This window comes from Limulus polyphemus, unplaced genomic scaffold (genome assembly GCF_000517525.1).
Source record: "Limulus polyphemus unplaced genomic scaffold, Limulus_polyphemus-2.1.2 Scaffold1126, whole genome shotgun sequence".
Classification (NCBI taxonomy): Eukaryota; Metazoa; Arthropoda; class Merostomata; order Xiphosura; family Limulidae; genus Limulus; species Limulus polyphemus.
Genome location: NW_013666736.1, coordinates 275,088 through 293,042, shown reverse-complemented (window position 1 = coordinate 293,042; position 17,955 = coordinate 275,088). Strand labels below are relative to the sequence as shown.

General features: G+C 34.1%; 1 protein-coding gene across 2 annotated transcripts in view; it reads right to left on the bottom strand.

Moving 5' to 3' along the window:
• Positions 1-298: 298 nt before the first annotated feature.
• The window catches only part of LOC111086472 (irregular chiasm C-roughest protein-like), a 92,756-nt gene continuing 75,099 nt past the window's right edge, over positions 299-17,955 (bottom strand). For both annotated transcript variants that reach the window (XM_022389449.1, XM_022389450.1), the window contains exons 11-15: positions 13,790-13,820; positions 11,945-12,033; positions 11,061-11,191; positions 8,795-9,001; positions 299-2,108 (exon numbers count right to left, since the gene is read on the bottom strand). In XM_022389449.1, the coding sequence (XP_022245157.1) occupies positions 2,061-2,108; positions 8,795-9,001; positions 11,061-11,191; positions 11,945-12,033; positions 13,790-13,820 (506 nt within the window). In that variant the 3' untranslated portion in view covers positions 299-2,060. The remainder of the gene's footprint in view (positions 2,109-8,794; positions 9,002-11,060; positions 11,192-11,944; positions 12,034-13,789; positions 13,821-17,955) is intronic.

The following is a 17,955-nucleotide window of genomic DNA, read 5'->3' as shown; positions in this document are numbered from 1 at the left end:
CAAACAGACTGAGAAGGTCGGCAACTCTATATTCCACCTTGCAACAAACAGATTGAGAAAGTCGGTAACTCTCTATTCCACGTTGCAACAAACAGACTGAGAAGGTTGGTTATGAGGGAGTTTCAACATCGCGAATTAATTATCATTTAACTTTATCAAACCACGATAAATAACCCCTAGAACTTTTCTCAACAATTATGTTCTCTTTTGATCGAAGACACTTTCCAAACGGTATTTTTGTATTTTCTAACAGCTTAAAAAAAATGGTTAAGAATATACAGACTCGAATAACAAACAGTTCACAATTTACAACTGTTTATTCAACATTACAAATATAGTTACGTAAAAATTAGTATTTTAATAATTTTACCAGAAATAAATGAAACAACACTAACTTTAAGTCTATGTTTGACTTTCAGTTAGTAATTAACAAGCGTTATAAATAAAAACAATTTCTAATACAACACGTTATATTACTGCTAAAGCATGACTATAAACTAATGTACTGTGCCTTGTTTTACAACATAAATATATATACAGCTTTTACACACAATCTACCATGTCTGAAAGTCTGTACCCACGTAATTCACCGTTATTGAAAAGTGATAACTTTATCACTGTTACTGATTATTTCATAAGATTAATACATATGCTCAATAGTAAATTTAGTTTCAGCATTTTCCAAATACTTGAAAAGGCAGGGTAATAAAATGTATTTTTTTTTTAAATTAGAAACGAATTTAGAGCAGTGTGGGTGATTATTTCTATGTTCGTTTAGTCGTGTTAACAATATACAAGAAAATTGTTATTTAAGCAAATGGACTGAGTAGAAAAATAAATGAGAATATTTACAACTTAATTGAGCAAAGTTCTGAGAAAGGATCACTGAGACGTCTATCATTTTCTAATGAATATTTGAAAGGTAAAATTGGGCCGTAAATACCCAATTTCAGTTTTTTACTTTCATTCAGTTTGTGTTTAGCCAATTGTGTTGAATATCATCCGTAATGTTTCGTTTTTTAGTTTCCTTTAGTTTGGGTTTAGCCAATTGAGTTGAATACCATCCACATTGTTTTTAGTTTTTTTTTTTACTTTCATTCAGTTTGGGTTTAGCCAATTCTGTTGAATACCATCCGCAACATTTACTTCATTTCAACTAGGGTGATCTTTGAGAACATCAGAGATACTGGTTGATAGTTTCATTAATATTTCCAGCCATGATTTAATTAGCATATATATATGACTTTTTTTCCATATTTTCACAACTTTGATAGTATTTGCCAAAATGATTGGTGCTTATTGCTAAACGAGAGACGAAGGTGTTTTGAAAGGTTTACGCCGTATTTAACATTAAAGATTTAAATCATGTCATAAAAACAACAACGAAGAAAAATACAAATTAAAAAGGGTAATTCAGATTTCATGTCGATTATGATTTTTTTTTAACTTAAAACTTTTATTAATTAGTTAATTATTCAAATATATATTCAAAAATCACAAAAAACTATTCACACAACCACAGCACATTCAACAAAATATCGAGATAATATGCAAAATTAAACGTAATTCTACTCCTTTACAAACTGACAAAAATTTAACGATCAAACCACATTTATAAACAAGTGTGTATAGCTCTATATTAAACTTGGAGACACTTCATCAAACTTACATAACCACAGATATAACCGTCAATAGTAAACACAAAACATCACTGATAACAGAGATTTAGGCAAAGGACGCGGTTCTTTAAGCTATCACCGCTGGGTCTTCTCACCAAAGACCAGTAGACGTATCCATTTTACTAAAAAAAATCACATTTGTTTACAGACACCAGAAACGATTTTAGCATCTCATAATCACATACTCGAGAGATCGATAAGGCATTTCCCTGATCGTCTTTCTCTGAGTAAACTCTTCACAAACGAGAGGTTACTACTTGCAGGCATGGAATGGAGTTGTTTAACTGCCGTTGATACTACAGGTCTCTTCCAATATTTCCGAATGGCGTTGTTAGACTGCCGTTAATAATAGATACCTCTTCCGATATTTTCGAATAGCGTTTACACTGCCGTTGATACAACAGGTCTCTTCCGATCTGTTCTTCCCCACTGCAAGAAAATCGGATTATTCTGAACACTGTTAATATTCGAACACATGAACTGGAATAAAGGTAGAATGGGAAGTGTCAAATAATTAACGTAAGTTCATAATATTGGAATATTAAAATAAGTATCAAAATGTCTAAAACAAACCAATTTCATGTAACTGTTGAAATGTTCGTTAAGTATACAGTGTTCCTATAGAATGAAAACACGAACCCGTGATCTCTGAAACTTGTCACAAGAGGGTGCTAGGTATGCCCAGTAAACGAAAGTGTTCAGTATAAATCATGGCTATTTGCTGTGAATGGCCTATTTACACTCGCCACTTAAGCCGGAACAATCATAAAACAAGACACTCAAACAGAACCCCAGGAAAGTCAGGACATGTCAACCATGACAGACCCTACAACTGTAACCGCTCAGACCACTTAAACCAAACCCTAGAAAAAAAAAGCCAATCACACCCAGCCGCCTCCCGAGCCCACCAAGGACAACACTTCTTCGGATAACATCTTCCAACGCCTCCGTCCATTCCTGCCTTTTCTTTCCGAACCTCCCACTAATTGCCTCCCATCTGACTAGCTAGTCTCCCTGTAGATGACACCTTCGCCGACTCTCAGTCGTGAGGGACGTTGATACAGATGAATCCCACCCCTAACTTCTTGTTCCGTTGCCCCCCTACCAGTGATGATGAAGACTCGCAACGAGATCTACAACCAGTCAACTAAAATTCATCAATCGCTTCCTAATCAAGAAAATATTCCTGCTCTACTAGTAAACCACAACAATGACTCCCACGCCTATCACTCCTTCGTTCTTCTGGCCGCCTCAATACCACTCTAGTTTAATAGTGCATTGGTCAGGTAGGTGAAAGTGGACTTTCTCGGGGTATTCCTGCTCCCCCCCCACAGCTAAATCTCTAGGATTTGGATATCCCCGCCGCCCCGAAGGACCATATAGTATAAGTAAAACGATCCGCGTATGATACAAACTTTTAATTTTCTGTGCATGGCCCCTCACTTCCATCATGAGCGTGGTGAAGAAAAGCAATCGCGTCTGAGAGCCCCTGGTTGTCTCCCGAATCGAAAAACAAAATAAATGGTTTATATCAGAGATGGAAGTATCTTATGTTATTTGTGTGTCGTGGAATGCTGGCTACGTTAACTGACTTGATGTCCCCATTCTATAGCACCCGAGACGTTGAATACTGGACAGCTTCATTCTACTGTCTATCACTTTATTCTAAGATTTCAGGTCGTCGTTCATGTGAATGATGTCACGTTATTATAATGTTTCAGGTCGTCGTTCATGTGAATGATGTCACGTTATTATAATGTTTCAGGTCGTCGTTCATGTGAATGATGTCACGTTATTATAATGTTTCAGGTCGTCGTTCATGTGAATGATGTCACGTTATTCTAAGATTTCAGATCGTCGTTCATGTGAATGATGCCATGTTATTTTAAGATTTCAAGTCGTCGTTCATGTGAATGATGCCACCTTATTTTAAGATTTCAAGTCGTCGTTCATGTGAATGATGTGCACACTGAGTAGACAGCACCAAGTTCAGTCTTAGGTATTTATATAGTTATGGTCTCATTGATCTATAATAAATACTGTTTAATAAACTTTATAGGGACTCTGTACTTTAATACACGATGAGTGTTAGCAGAGTGACGTAAAGCTACGTGGATGTGTATGTAAAAAATTTATCTAAAAACATGTAGGAGGGAGCTGTAAACAATGTGTCTAGAAACATGCGCAAACAGTGTAATTTTAACGTACATTTCAAAAACACATAATGTATTTTCATTTTAATCAAACCTACGACCAGATGACATTACTTCTTGGGCAACCATCACCATAAATCTGAAGTTAGTTCACAGTGGAGCATCTGGCTATTAATCTTGTGGTATCAAACCTACGACCAGATGACGTTACTTCTTGGGCAACCATCACCATAAACCTTAAGTTAGTTCACAGTGGAGCATCTGGCTATTAATCTTGTGGCATCAAGTCTACGACCAGGTGACATTACTTCTCGGGCAACCATCACGTAAAGGACGAATATATACCAGAAAATGGTCTTAGAATATTAACCGATACTTTGCCTAGAAACCGTCCTAGGGTAATTCTTACCAATAAAAATTCACTTGAGAGATTTACGTTACCTTTACCCTAATATAATAATACAGTTTTATTCGTGCTTAAAAGAAAGGTAGGAGAGAGTATAAAAATATTTCCAATGTTCCTTACGAAGATATATACGTAGGAAGGTATTATATTCAGAGATTAATAGAAACAGATTAAAATTTTACAATATTTATTTTGCTACAGTCCCCCGCTTGATCAGGGATAATATTTAGGGACTATAACGCTAAAGACCGGAGTTCGATACTTGCAGTGGGCACAGCGCAGATACCCTATTGTATAGCTTTGTGCTTAAACGTAATCAATCAATCAGTTTTGCCTACAATTTCTGTATTTATAAGACTATTTTTACTAGATACTGCTCCCACTTTAAATGATGTCAGAGAAGTTATGATTCATCAAATCTCGTATAATGATGATACCTAGAAGGTAAAACAGACATTGCCAGCAGTTAAGTGGAAAATATTAAATAAAGATGTTATTAAAACTCACAACTACAGATACTAAACGAAACTCGAGATAAAAACGTTAAGCACATAAACAAAATGCATCTTTCAGGTTTTTAAACAGAAATTTACATTAAGGTTTAAAGCAAAAATGTTTTTTTTTTCAGAGCTACACTAAAGAAACTGAATCTAATTTTATAATAAGCTAACGATCCTAATTATTTCAGCCTTGAATAGAATATCAAAAAAAAAATACTTACGTGAGATGATGAAAAATTGGAATAAATCCATATTAGTAACTTTAGTCATTTAGAATAAGAAACCGTTTATACGCTAGTCATTTTAGAAGGTTGAACAGCATAACAAAAACTACGCCATTATTTTTAGATACAGAATAACAAAACCTACGTCACTGTTTTAGATAACAGAATAACAAAACCTACGTCATTGTTTTAGAAAGCAGAATAACAAAACTACGTCATTGTTTTAGAAAGCAGAATAACAAAACCTACGTCACTGTTTTAGATAACAGAATAACAAAACCTACGTCATTGTTTTAGAAAGCAGAATAACAAAACCTACGTCACTGTTTTAGATAACAGAATAACAAAACCTACGTCATGTTTTAGAAAGCAGAATAACAAAACCTACGTCAATGTTTTAGATAACAGAACAACAAAACCTACGTCATTGTTTTAGATAACAGAATAACAAAACCTATGTCACTGTTTTAGGTAACAGAATAACAAAACCTACGTCACTGTTTTAGGTAACAGAATAACAAAACCTACGCCACTGTTTTAGATAACAGAATAACAAACCTACGCCACTGTTTTAGATAACAGAATAACAAAGTCTACGCCACTGTTTTAGATAACAGAATAACGAACCTACGTAGATAAAAATGTATTTCTGGTTTAAGGACATTAATACTACGAAAGTGAAACATCAACTTTGTTAGTATTTACTAAGTGAAAAACATTACGTAGCACTAGGATGACTAATTTGATATTATTATATAAGCAGTAACTATTCTGGAGCATTTCTGCCGTGTTTGTATAAAATGTGTGTACATGCTGTAAAGTCTCCGATACCTTATAATAGTTTCGTTCAAAGACTGTTAAGCGGAGTCTAAATCAAGACAATTCTTTGAATCGAGAAATAAATCATTCATAATTATTTACAGAATGAAATAATTACAAAATACTGGGATTTTTGATATTTTTGTGAACTGTTTGCATCATAGTAACGGAATTCTGTACATTTCCAAGTCTCAGAAACCCATCAGGTCCTTAGCTTGGTTATTCGTCTGATGATTACACAAACTAGTGTTATGAATATAGAAGGCGGTAATAAATGACAGTTGAGTAAACCCGATGCAAATGAACCAGACAACCACTCCATTGTGTCATTGCTGTAAAATAAATTGTGTCTACAAACCGTAAATGTATGATAATAACACTTGTGTTGAACTTGAAATATGACAGTTGTGAAATGATCCAAAGTCTTAGTGCAAACCCAGATGTTCTTGTTCACAAGCATGAATGTTCGTAAAAGAACACGTTGTGCTGTCCATGGTGACATTTGGTATACTTTGCTAACCAAACTACTTCTAAAGAAGATAATCAACTTAAAACAGTTGCAAAGTGTAATCGGGTTGTGAATTTTCTCCTCACGTGTCCTATGTAGAAGATCTTACATCAGCAACTTTTTTATGTAGAAATCTAGTAAAAACAACTTAAATTATGTTTACCGAAAATACTTTTTTTTAATAATTATATATGCTGTCAATACCAAATCTTGATACGCTATTTAGACAACAGTCTAAAACAGAAGAGCAGAATAATTCGTGACCTATGTATTGGAAGCGTCCTTGCAACCTTACATAGTATAAATAGGCTTAACTATTAAGTTCAAAGATTATTACCTACTGTATTTGTCTTTAGAATAATTCTAGCCCCCTAGACCTTAATGACACAACTAAAGAAAAGACTTTTCTAAAAAGGGAGTAAATATAGGGATGGCTAACGTCAATCTTTCAAAAACAATACAATCAAGATAGTTTTATGTATGGATGATGCAAATGCCATTCCTATTTACTTCCTTTTTTGAAAAGTTTTTCTTTACTTGTTTGCTTGTTTTTTAATGCAGTGTTTCAACAGGCATACGAAGGTTGTATTTATAACGAAGTTCTAAATACAATGAGGTTCCAAGTGTAATATTTATTGTTTATCTAATATTAGCTGGTAATTACTGTTTTACCCTGTAATTAATGTTTTTAAAGGAACACCACATTTCTGTAAGAAAGCAAACTTCAAGGGGTAATGATAACATCGTCTACACTAGAATTATGATGTCTTAAAATTAATACCAGTTAATAATAGTTATAAAAGCGTGTACTCTGTTTGAAACTATGCCACCTCAGTGAAATTGGTTGACATCATTGTTTTAGTTTTTGAGTTATCATGTAATAATAAAAGGGTGGGTCTGTGTGTGATCGCCATAGCTGAAAGAGTAAAGAACCTAGAAACCTGAAATTTTGCTCCCGTACTAAGTGGACCCTGAGGGTGTGCACCTGGGAATTACTTATCTTATCCAAGTGCGTACACGCATGCGCATCTTTTTAATAAGGCAAGCTGGCGAAAAACCCACATATAAATGAATATGTGACCGCCATAGCTGCAAGAGCAAATAGCCTACAAACCTGAAATTTTGCACCCATACTAAGTGGACTCTGAGGGCATACACCTGTGTATTATTACTTATCCACGTGCGTGCGCGAGCGTATCTTTTTAAAGGCAAGCTAACGAAAAGCTAGTGATTTTTTTAAAACTATTATGGGGTGGTTTTAGTTATTATGGGATGTTAGAGCATTTCAACTATTATGAGATGTTATAATGTTTGTCTTTAACTATTATAGGATGTTATAGCGGTTTTTAAAACTATTATGGGATATTATACAGTAGTTTTAAACTATTATGGAATACTATAGAGTGGCTTTTAACTATTATGGGATGTTATAGGGTTTTTTTTCACTATTACTAGCATATAGCCCGTCAAACATGACATGGCAAGTATTACCAACCCCACCCATAGTATATCCTAACCTCCTAACCTCACATTTCATACCTAACTAAAATAAATAAATTTTGCGAAATCAAACTTGACTAACAAAGAGGCAGAAAATGGGATGTTATACTGTCGTGAACGCTTTCACGCTCAATTTTTGGTTGCAGTGCGTTCCAACAATGGATTTTATATCATGTTGCTTAGCAATAAAATTATAATCTAATATTGTTGTTAAGAGGCTATGTGCTGGAAGTATAAAATGTATAATCTAATATTGGTGTTAAGAGGCTATGTGCTGAAAGTATAAAATGTATAATCTAATATTGGTGTTAAGAGGCTATGTGCTGAAAGTATAAAATGTATAATCTAATATGTGTTGTTTTCTCATTTAGAAGCTGCGTTAATTAAAGAGGTTTGTTTTTATTATTTAAGTTTATAAGTCAGATGGAAAGTTACTTTTATAAACAGGCCACATCCTGTAAAGGAGCAACAAAAGTATACAAGTTATATTTTTATGTTAAAACGGGTTCAGAATAGACGCACTCACATAGTCATCTAGAATAAATCAACCTAATAACCCCAGCAGAACAAGGAATTTAAACTTTTTGTTATGATATTTACAGACATTCCCAGAACTTGTGACTCAGTCATTAAACAGATATTGTTATAAAAGGAAACACCGTATAGTATTACAAAGTTCTGATCACGAACTAAGGAGAAATTTAAAATACCATTTTGATGAACAAACCGAGCCATCCCTACATAGGCAGTGCTACCGCCTGCCTAATATACATTTTTATTATTGTAAATGTCAAAAAAGGCAAACTTTAATTAAAATTAATTAAAATAAATAATAAAGGTGAAGAACTAAACTATTTATTAAATAAAATAAACGTAATGTATGTCGCATATCAAACACACACACAAATTCCCGAGTTTCTATAACAAGTGAGTTAGTTAGGTCCATTTGAACCAGATTTCTTTGGTTTCGTTATAAAACATTTATTTTCATACTAGTAGACTTACTCTTCTGTCGTTTTTAAGGCTATTCATTAATGGAGTCTCCACTGAAAATCCATCCAACTCTTCCCCCGTCTCCATCCGTGGACAGGGTCGAAGGTTGTGGCTTCTCTGATGGTCAATGTTCGCATATTCTGTATGTTCTACATCCGTTCTTCTGACCAGTTGAGTTTTGGGTTCCGAAGGAGACAGTTCTCTGTACATAAGTTCTTCCTGCATTTCGAATAGAAAAACAAAAGATTCAATAGTCGAACAGTAAAGTTTTTGTACAACACGCTATATCCAAATCAGGGATTTATCATGAAATTCGTGTGCAGTCGGGTTGTCGCTGCTTTGATATAAATGTTTTCTCATGACAGAACAGAGCTACTGAATTACAAAAAATATAACGCAGTTTTTTTTTTTTTGCATTTGTCTGAACATGAAATGTAACAAATACAGTATTTGTGTTATTTTTTTGCTTCCCGGTGGGTCAGCGGCAAGTCTACGGGCTTACAACGATAAAATTTGGGGTTCGATTCTCCACGGTAAACGCAGCAGATGGCCCATTGTGGCTTTGTTCTAAAATAAACACACACACACACACAATTTTTTTTTAATTTAACAAATTTCCGTATATTGAGACTTGTGTATGATGATCCAAATTCACGCAATAAACTCTGATAAGTATTGTTTTACTTTGTGCATGATGATCCAAATTCACGCAGTAAACTCTGATAAGTATTGTTTTACGTTGTGCATGATGATCCAAATTCACGCAGTAAACTCTGATAAGTATTGTTTTACGCAATTGTTAAGTGAATATGGTGGAGAGAGCTCATGATCCGTTACTCGAGATTGAGTGTTATACACTTGATCTACAGGTACACCAAGGTATCGGAAGTACATCAACAGTACTGAGAGAAATAACTGTGAGTGTTATACACTTGATTTACAGGTACACCAAGGTATCGGAAGTACATCAACAGTACTGAGAGAAATGACTGTGAGTGTTATACACTTGATTTACAGGCACACCAAGGTATCGGAAGTACATCAACAGTACTGAGAGAAATGATTGTGAGTGTTATATACTTGATCTACAGGTACACCAAGGTATCGGAAGTATATCAACAGTACTGAGAGAAATGACTGAAGCCCAGCCATTATCCTACATAGTTAAGGTTATCAAATCTAAATTTGAAAGCAATGGTTCCGTAATACATACACCAGAAGTACATGTACCAGTGACAGTGGTCACATTAGAAAATAAGGAATAACACAAAGCTCGATAAATCAGTTGATTGATTAAACATCAAATACGACTTTTCATAATGTTCAACAGGGCGTATTCTTAAGTGTATGAACATATTGGTTGCGCATATTACATGCATAACCTGATAAGGTGTGATAGAACACACGTTATGGACGAACGAGGCGAAATTCGTGTTAAACTGACATACTGATTGGCATAATGGCATTGACTGGGAGATAACAGAGGAATGACATTTATTTGGAGTTATGGTTTATTGCGCGTGGAAGTGATTGGTTGCTTCTTCTTGTACCAGTTTTGACTGAATTCACTGATGTTGGCACGAGGCTTTGGAAACAGCATGAATTCCTTGTATATACCACCGATATGTTAAAGAATTATTAGAAGTGAAATGTCTACAACGACGAATTGATCGAAATGGACAAATCAAGTGACCACCGAGATGATCAGACTTTACCCCACTAGACTTCTTTACCTAGGGTACCATTAATGAACAAGAGTTCAAAGCAACGCCACCTACAGGAACTTAGAGAACGCATCGAGTTGGAATTACATTCAGTTTACAAATATAGGGACTTTTAAGTATGCAACTCTGTAATTAAGAGATTCCTAGAATTTGTGAATGCTGGGCGATTTTGAGCAGCTAGCTGTAAGACTAGTTTTCTGTAAGGTTATTTAATAATATTATGTGTTAATATATAAAGGCTTACTGAATAATTTAGCATCACGTTGTATGTATACATATATATATATGTTTATTTGAGTATTTATACCGATCTAAATCAGATCTCTATCGCCTTACTTTTCCATATACATTTCCTATATTTTAGCTTGTATTCTAGTGATATTTTTCTGTCTCACATTTTATTGAACTGGTTGTCTAACAATTTTTTTTTTCTAAGATAAGAAGATTCTGTTAGTTTTTTAGATGTTTTTCTTTTGTAAGCATAGGTACATACACGTAGAGATATACACTTTTCTGGATTCCAAATTTAGATCCTTGTGTGAGATGTGACTAACCTGGTTTGGCAGAAAATCTTCACGAGCTATTATATTCTCATAGGTTCGATCCCTGTCAATCCTCAAATTCTCGTAAATCCTTTGGGTTCCCAAGTCAGTCATATTGATTGCTGGATTTTTCATCATGTCTTCTGCGTTAGATGGAAGAGAGACAGAAAGTTATCCAAAAATAAGCCGTCAAATATAACATGAAATTGATTTTTATAGAAATAACGTAAAAAAACGTAGAAATGATTATTGGTAGAAGAAAAAGGAATTTCTATACACTAATATGTGACTGAAAATTGTAATTTACCCTTTGATTCTAGAATACTTTGATGAGAAAGTCAAACTTTATTGTTAAATAAGAAATTATGTGCTGAATGAAAGTAACCAAAATAGACGACAGAAGAATAAAATTCCATTTTCTCTCTTCCAAATTAAGTCTTTTAACGTGTTTCTCCAAGACATTCCAACCATATTGAAAAAGATCATTACATGTCTGCTAAGTTAAACATTTGATTCGTGTGAGTTTCTTGAACGTTGAAATTCCGTTTACACATTTTTCTTGTTGGATTATTTAAATTTTAATCACTCGTTAAATAGCTATTGAGGATAAGGCTAAGAGCTTAGCCCACCTTCAGTATATAGGTATGCTAGCTTCTTATTAGATGGTTTGAACAAATGTGGTTGACGGTAATATTTGGTATTAACAGTTAAAGCCAATTCAATATATTGTGTCACTAGTTTGTCCAATAAATTTGAGTTAATCTTTATATATATCTATAAGTAAAGGGAATATAAGTTGTTTTAAATATTTGGTTGGTTAAGTGCAATTAACGTCTCTTATTTCAGCGGTTACTGACAAATCGTTTGCTTCAAAGTATCATCATCTCAGAATTTACCTGATGAAACATTTCTTGGAGGAACCACGTCTGGACACTTATCTTCAGGGTCAGGTTGGTCATCTATGTTCTTTATCTGCTCGTTAGACCTAGAAGCGCATAATTATTTATAATATTTAGTATTTCAGTCATAGATTCAAACTTAACCATGAGTTAATTACAATATACTATTATTTATGTGCAGAGTTTCAAAGTATTTGAAATGACAGCTGTACGTCATTTATAGTCTCGTGTCTTGTTATGTGCATTAAAAATGTCATTTATAAAAAGCTTTATCAAATTATACAGACTTGTACATATAAATGTTACATAAATGAGGTTTTTTGTATGCAGAAAAGTAAAAAAAATTACCAATGAAATGTTTTAGCAACTGATTACATGCATATCAATATTATTTAATAAAGATAAGGTTATCTTTGTACAGAGTTTGATATAGCAAAAAAAAAAGGAATCAGTAAACCTTTTTTTTACTACGTGGATAACCATATACATTGTAAACTAAATAACCATCTTAATATAAAAAAAAACATCACTATCATTGAGATGTAAGATAAAATATGAAGTTGCGCAAAACGCTTTCTTTACCCATTTCGTTCTGTATAACACGTCTTATACATATGTAAAGATACGTAGAGATACATATGACAGCGCAGATAATGATGAACTCTGAAGATATGTTACATAATGTATCTTTTTTCCTGAGGCTAAGCTATTGTGAAGTGTAAATTTCTGGTAGTAAAGATGACGGGATGTTAACCTAAATCTGACCATTAGCACGCTTGGTTGAGCTTATTAGTCTTGTGAACTACAGAGCGACAAGTCGAGTGATTACACGTTCTGTGGACATAAAAATAAGTGAACGACATGAATAACTAGTGGCGTCACAGCTGGATACGAACGCTTGGTTGAGCTTATTAGTCTTGTGAACTACAGAGCGACAAGTCGAGTGATTACACGTTCTGTGGACATAAAAATAAGTGAACGACATGAATAACTAGTGGCGTCACAGCTGGATACGAACGCTTGGTTGAGCTTATTAGTCTTGTGAACTACAGAGCGACAAGTCGAGTGATTACACGTTCTGTGGACATAAAAATAAGTGAACGACATGAATAACTAGTGGCGTCACAGCTGGATACGAACGCTTGGTTGAGCTTATTAGTCTTGTGAACTACAGAGCGACAAGTCGAGTGATTACACGTTCTGTGGACATAAAAATAAGTGAACGACATGAATAACTAGTGGCGTCACAGCTGGATACGATAAAGGTTGAAAAGAGAGAACCAGCGAGTTTACAGAATTCCTATAAGTACGTAGTAGAATAATACATTTTAATAATGTTTTTTTTTTCCAGAAAGGAATCTGAGACGAGACTTCGTTACTGCTCGACCATGCTAAATCAACATGGAAAATTAATTAGTTTTTATAATATCGTAAAACAGAATCTGTTGCTACATGCAGATCGATAAGTATGTTAGTAGACAAATCAATCTTTGTTTGCCAATAATTTGATTAATTTGAAACATTTAGAGACCTTGAATAAGGTACCAGTGAATTTTTGAGCGACTCAATTCTATCACTTATTCGTATTTAAAAGTGGCAACGTTGTTTGTTTCTTAGACAGCAGTTTGAATAATTACATTAACCTCCACACATTAAGCATGTTTTGATATTTCTAAGTTCAGTCTAGATACCGAGAAGTCTAGAAAGACTTTGGTTAGATTTGAACGGCCAATTTTTATTTCCGCTACTTGTAACAAAATAGAACAAATATTCCAGTAAAGCTTGATAAAACTCGGTGAGATTGTACTTTTTGTAGATAATTACATAATTAATAACACTTACTTTTGGTCATCACCTGGGCCTAAAGACACACCTGTAATAAGAAAACGTTGATAAATAATTAGCACACGAACGTACATAGCATATTTATAAATAATTAGCACACAAACGTATTTATTACATTCATTAATATTATTATTTTTAATCAGACTCTGTAAGTACACCCTTTCTAAAAACTATATTCCCTGATAAGCTCGAGGGCTTATAACGCTAAAACTCGGGGCTCGATCCCTGCATTGGGGTCGTACGGAAAGCCACTGTACAGCCTTGCACTTAAAACTAAAGCAAACAAACTTGATTTTTAGAACACACTGATACACACCGGAGTCGACCAGTAACTAGAGTAACGTGAAAACACGAATTCCGAGAAATCTACCATTGCTTAATTGGTTTGATATTATTCAGACTTGTTTTGCTCTACAGTAAGTTAGCATGAATTCTCTACTAGTTTTCACCAACCAATTTCCTGCTACACTACCCCAACCTACACTATTGAAGTCTGAAGACCCATAACACGCAATCTTTTCTTGAACCAAAAGTCAACACAGGAATGAAAGTTAGCTTCTTGGGTTGACATTAAGAAGACAGCTAATATTTGTTCACTTTATCCATTCTTTTAAGGTATTGGATGAAGTATAGACGTTCGTTTATCCAAAAACAAGTATTTTTCTGTAAAAAAAAACACTTTTCTTGTTGTTCTTACTGAAACCTTTTAGCGTTTACTATATAAAATGTAAAGAAACGACGAAAAAAGTTGGTAAGTAATCAACACGTGTTCACCTTTCTTTCCGTAGAAGGAATAAAGCTTTTGCAAGAAATTGGTTCAGAAATTTGTTACATTATCTCACTTTGATGTCAGATGTTTACTTGAGTGGGAGAAAGGAAATCAGCCGTCTTTAAGTTTCTTTGTCTGGTACATGTTAAATGTAATTTTAGTTGGATATAAAACTTGGCTTGGGTATGGTGTTTAGTGTATAGATATGGGAGCGAGATAACTGTGGCAGTTGAAATATGTAGCTTTTAAGTTGTATTAACCACCGCCTTGCTTTTAGCTGTTTGTAAAGTACAAAAAGTATTATAATTTTAATGTCCGAGTTGTAATTAATCGCACGAGTTTTTAGAACCCATACTATGTGTAGAATATGTTTTTATTTAATAACGTTTACTGCACGTGTTGAATAATTGGTTATCTTTACAACAAACATATTTCTTGAAAGTCATTTACTTTTTTTTTATCAGGAGATGTAGGTTAGAAAATATATAGAGGGAATTCAATAAAATACCTGAAAACTTAAATAAAAGACAACTCTATGAAAGTAAGAGACAACAGAAAACTTAAACTCTTAAATTGTGGGTTTCCGAACTACGTCAGAGATCATAACTACACTGATTACCGAGTTGAACCACCAAAATAAATCCTATAAACCTGCACTGTATTTCATACGTTACTTTTGGAAGAAGTATAAAATTTGTTCAGTTGAGGTGAAAGTTGGCTAATAAAATGGATCAGAGTTTTAGTAATAGAAACTTGAAAGTAGCCATCATCACAAAAGAACTTTTCTATAGAATTATTTACTTGATAACGGCTGCAATTTCACAGTTTGATAAAAACTTCAAGAATGCTTGGTGTTTACGTGCGGTAGTACGCTTCGTTGAAAAAAGTGATTTTTATAACGATGAAGAATAAAAAAAAAAGTGTCTCAAAATTGTGATTTTAGAGTTGTATCAATAAATAAATCTCTCCATATTTAGAAATCATTAACCTGCCATTTACGCTTCTCTGTTGTCGCTCCGATAGTGCAAAGTTGTTCTTCAGACTTCACAGTGATATACAGTTGCTTTAGTGCGAACTCAACATGACTGGGGATCATTAAATGAGTTTTCTTGAGAACGAACCACTTTTCGGAATAGTTACCGACCGTAAATACCAAGGAAAATGTATGTTTTAATAATAATACGTAAAAGATCACGTTAAATAACATACTCTGACAAACTAAGAATTACACATTTGAGGGTTATCATCTCTTTTTCACTCCAGCTAAGTTATGGTAGAGATTGTCAACAAATACTTGTACATGGTCAATAGGCTTAACTCAGTCTTTTGACATACATTTTGTAAAATAATGAAGATAAGAGCTTACCTAAAACCTCCACATTGTATATCTAGTCTTGAACAGTGGATAAAGGAAGCATGTGTATTTATGTTTTTTTTTATGAACAAACACGTCAATGACGTAAGAAAACATTCGTCATGAATCTCTAAGGAAATAATCTGTATTGTAAAATTGTGACAAAAACGTCTAGGAGAAAGACTTTGTATATTAAATGTCTTGATAAAACTTATCAAGAAGCAGGGCTCTTATCGTACTGGGTCTCTATGCTATTTGACGTGTGTTTTATCGAAACGACGCTTGATCTCGTATTGATATCACCATGTGTTGACGCCCACATTCCCCCTTATTAAATGTAAAAGGAAACAGGAAATTTCAGAGAAGGTCACCTTGATGCTGTTATTTTTCAGTGTTCGTGTTGCTTACTTAAAACATATTTTTCTCCATGTCAGTTTTATTTTCTTATGTTTCAGTTTCTTCACTGAATCATTTGAAATATTCACGAGAAAATCTTTCGACTTAAGAAACCGTCACACAATATAAAACTATGATTGTGTTATCCAAACATACGTATTCTGCCTACGAGTAACACAAATCATATTTCGATGCTGGAAGAAAGTTCACCGAAAAGAATACAATAAGAAATCATAACATCTTACAAATTTTCGAAGTTTGCATCTTAACTGCTACTAGAAGTGTGAATTATTCTCTCAGAGATAAATTAATAATATATTTAGATAAGAAAGAACAGTAAAGGAATTGAGTAAGTATATTATGTACAGTTTTAATTTGGTAGCTATTCTGTGTTCTATGTGGACATGAAGGACAACAACTTGTTGTTTTAACTCGGTTAACTCAATGGATCCTCTATTACAGCTACTCTTGTAAATATTTCATTATGTTGTTGAATAATTACATGATGTCTTCTGTTATAATATAACAGATTAGTTGCACATATTTTAAACCTTTTAAGTACTTAATAATAAGCGGCAAAAAAAACAAAAAAACGAGACGTCTTCCGCTGGAGCATAGACAACTACGTGCCTTTTATTCGAGCAGAAACAACAATGAGCCTTCTACTCAAGCAGAAACAACAACGTGTCTTCTACTCAAGCAGAAACAACAACGTGTCTTCTACTCAAGCAGAAACAACGACGTCCCTTCTACTCAAGCAGCAACAACGACGTCCCTTCTACTCAAGCATAAACAACGACGTGCCTTCTACTCAAGCTGAAATAAAGACGAGTCTTCTACTAAAGCTGAAACAACGACGTGTCTTCTACTGAAGTAGATACAACGATGTGCCTTCTACTCAAGCAGAAATAACGATGTCCCTTCTATTTAAGTATAAACATAGACGTGTCTTCTACTCAAGCAGAAACAACGACGTGTCTTCGACTCAAGCATAAACAACGACGTGCTGAAATAAAGACGTGTCTTCTACTCAAGCAGAAACAACGACGTGTCTTCTACTCAAGCTGAAATAAAGACGTGTCTTCTACTCAAGCAGAAATAACGATGTCCCTTCTATTCAAGCATAAACAAGGACGTGTCTTCTACTCAAGCAGAAACAACGACGTGTCTTCGACTCAAGCATAAACAACGACGTCCCTTCTACTCAATCATAAACAACGAAGTGCTTTCTACTCAATCATAAACAACGACGTGTCTTCTACTCAAGGAGAAATAAAGGTGTGTCTTCTATTCAAGCAGAAACAACGAAGTTTCTTCTACTCAAGGAGAAATAAAGGTGTGTCTTCTATTCAAGCAGAAACAAGACGTACCAAGCTGGTATTTTACTGTTCATACGCTTCTTTTGATATAAGGTGACGTATTCTTTACTGCTTAGATCAGCTGAGAGTGTTACATATCATAATACACATATTATTAAAGGATACTTGAAAAACAACGACGGTTCATATTTCCGTCTATAACATTTACACAAAATGCTCTCATTGTTAGAACTTAAACAATTAAGTCATAAGATCGTATTGACATCAAAAGGTAAAGTTGACTCACAAGAAAATAAACTTATAAATTATGTTATAATCATTTTCT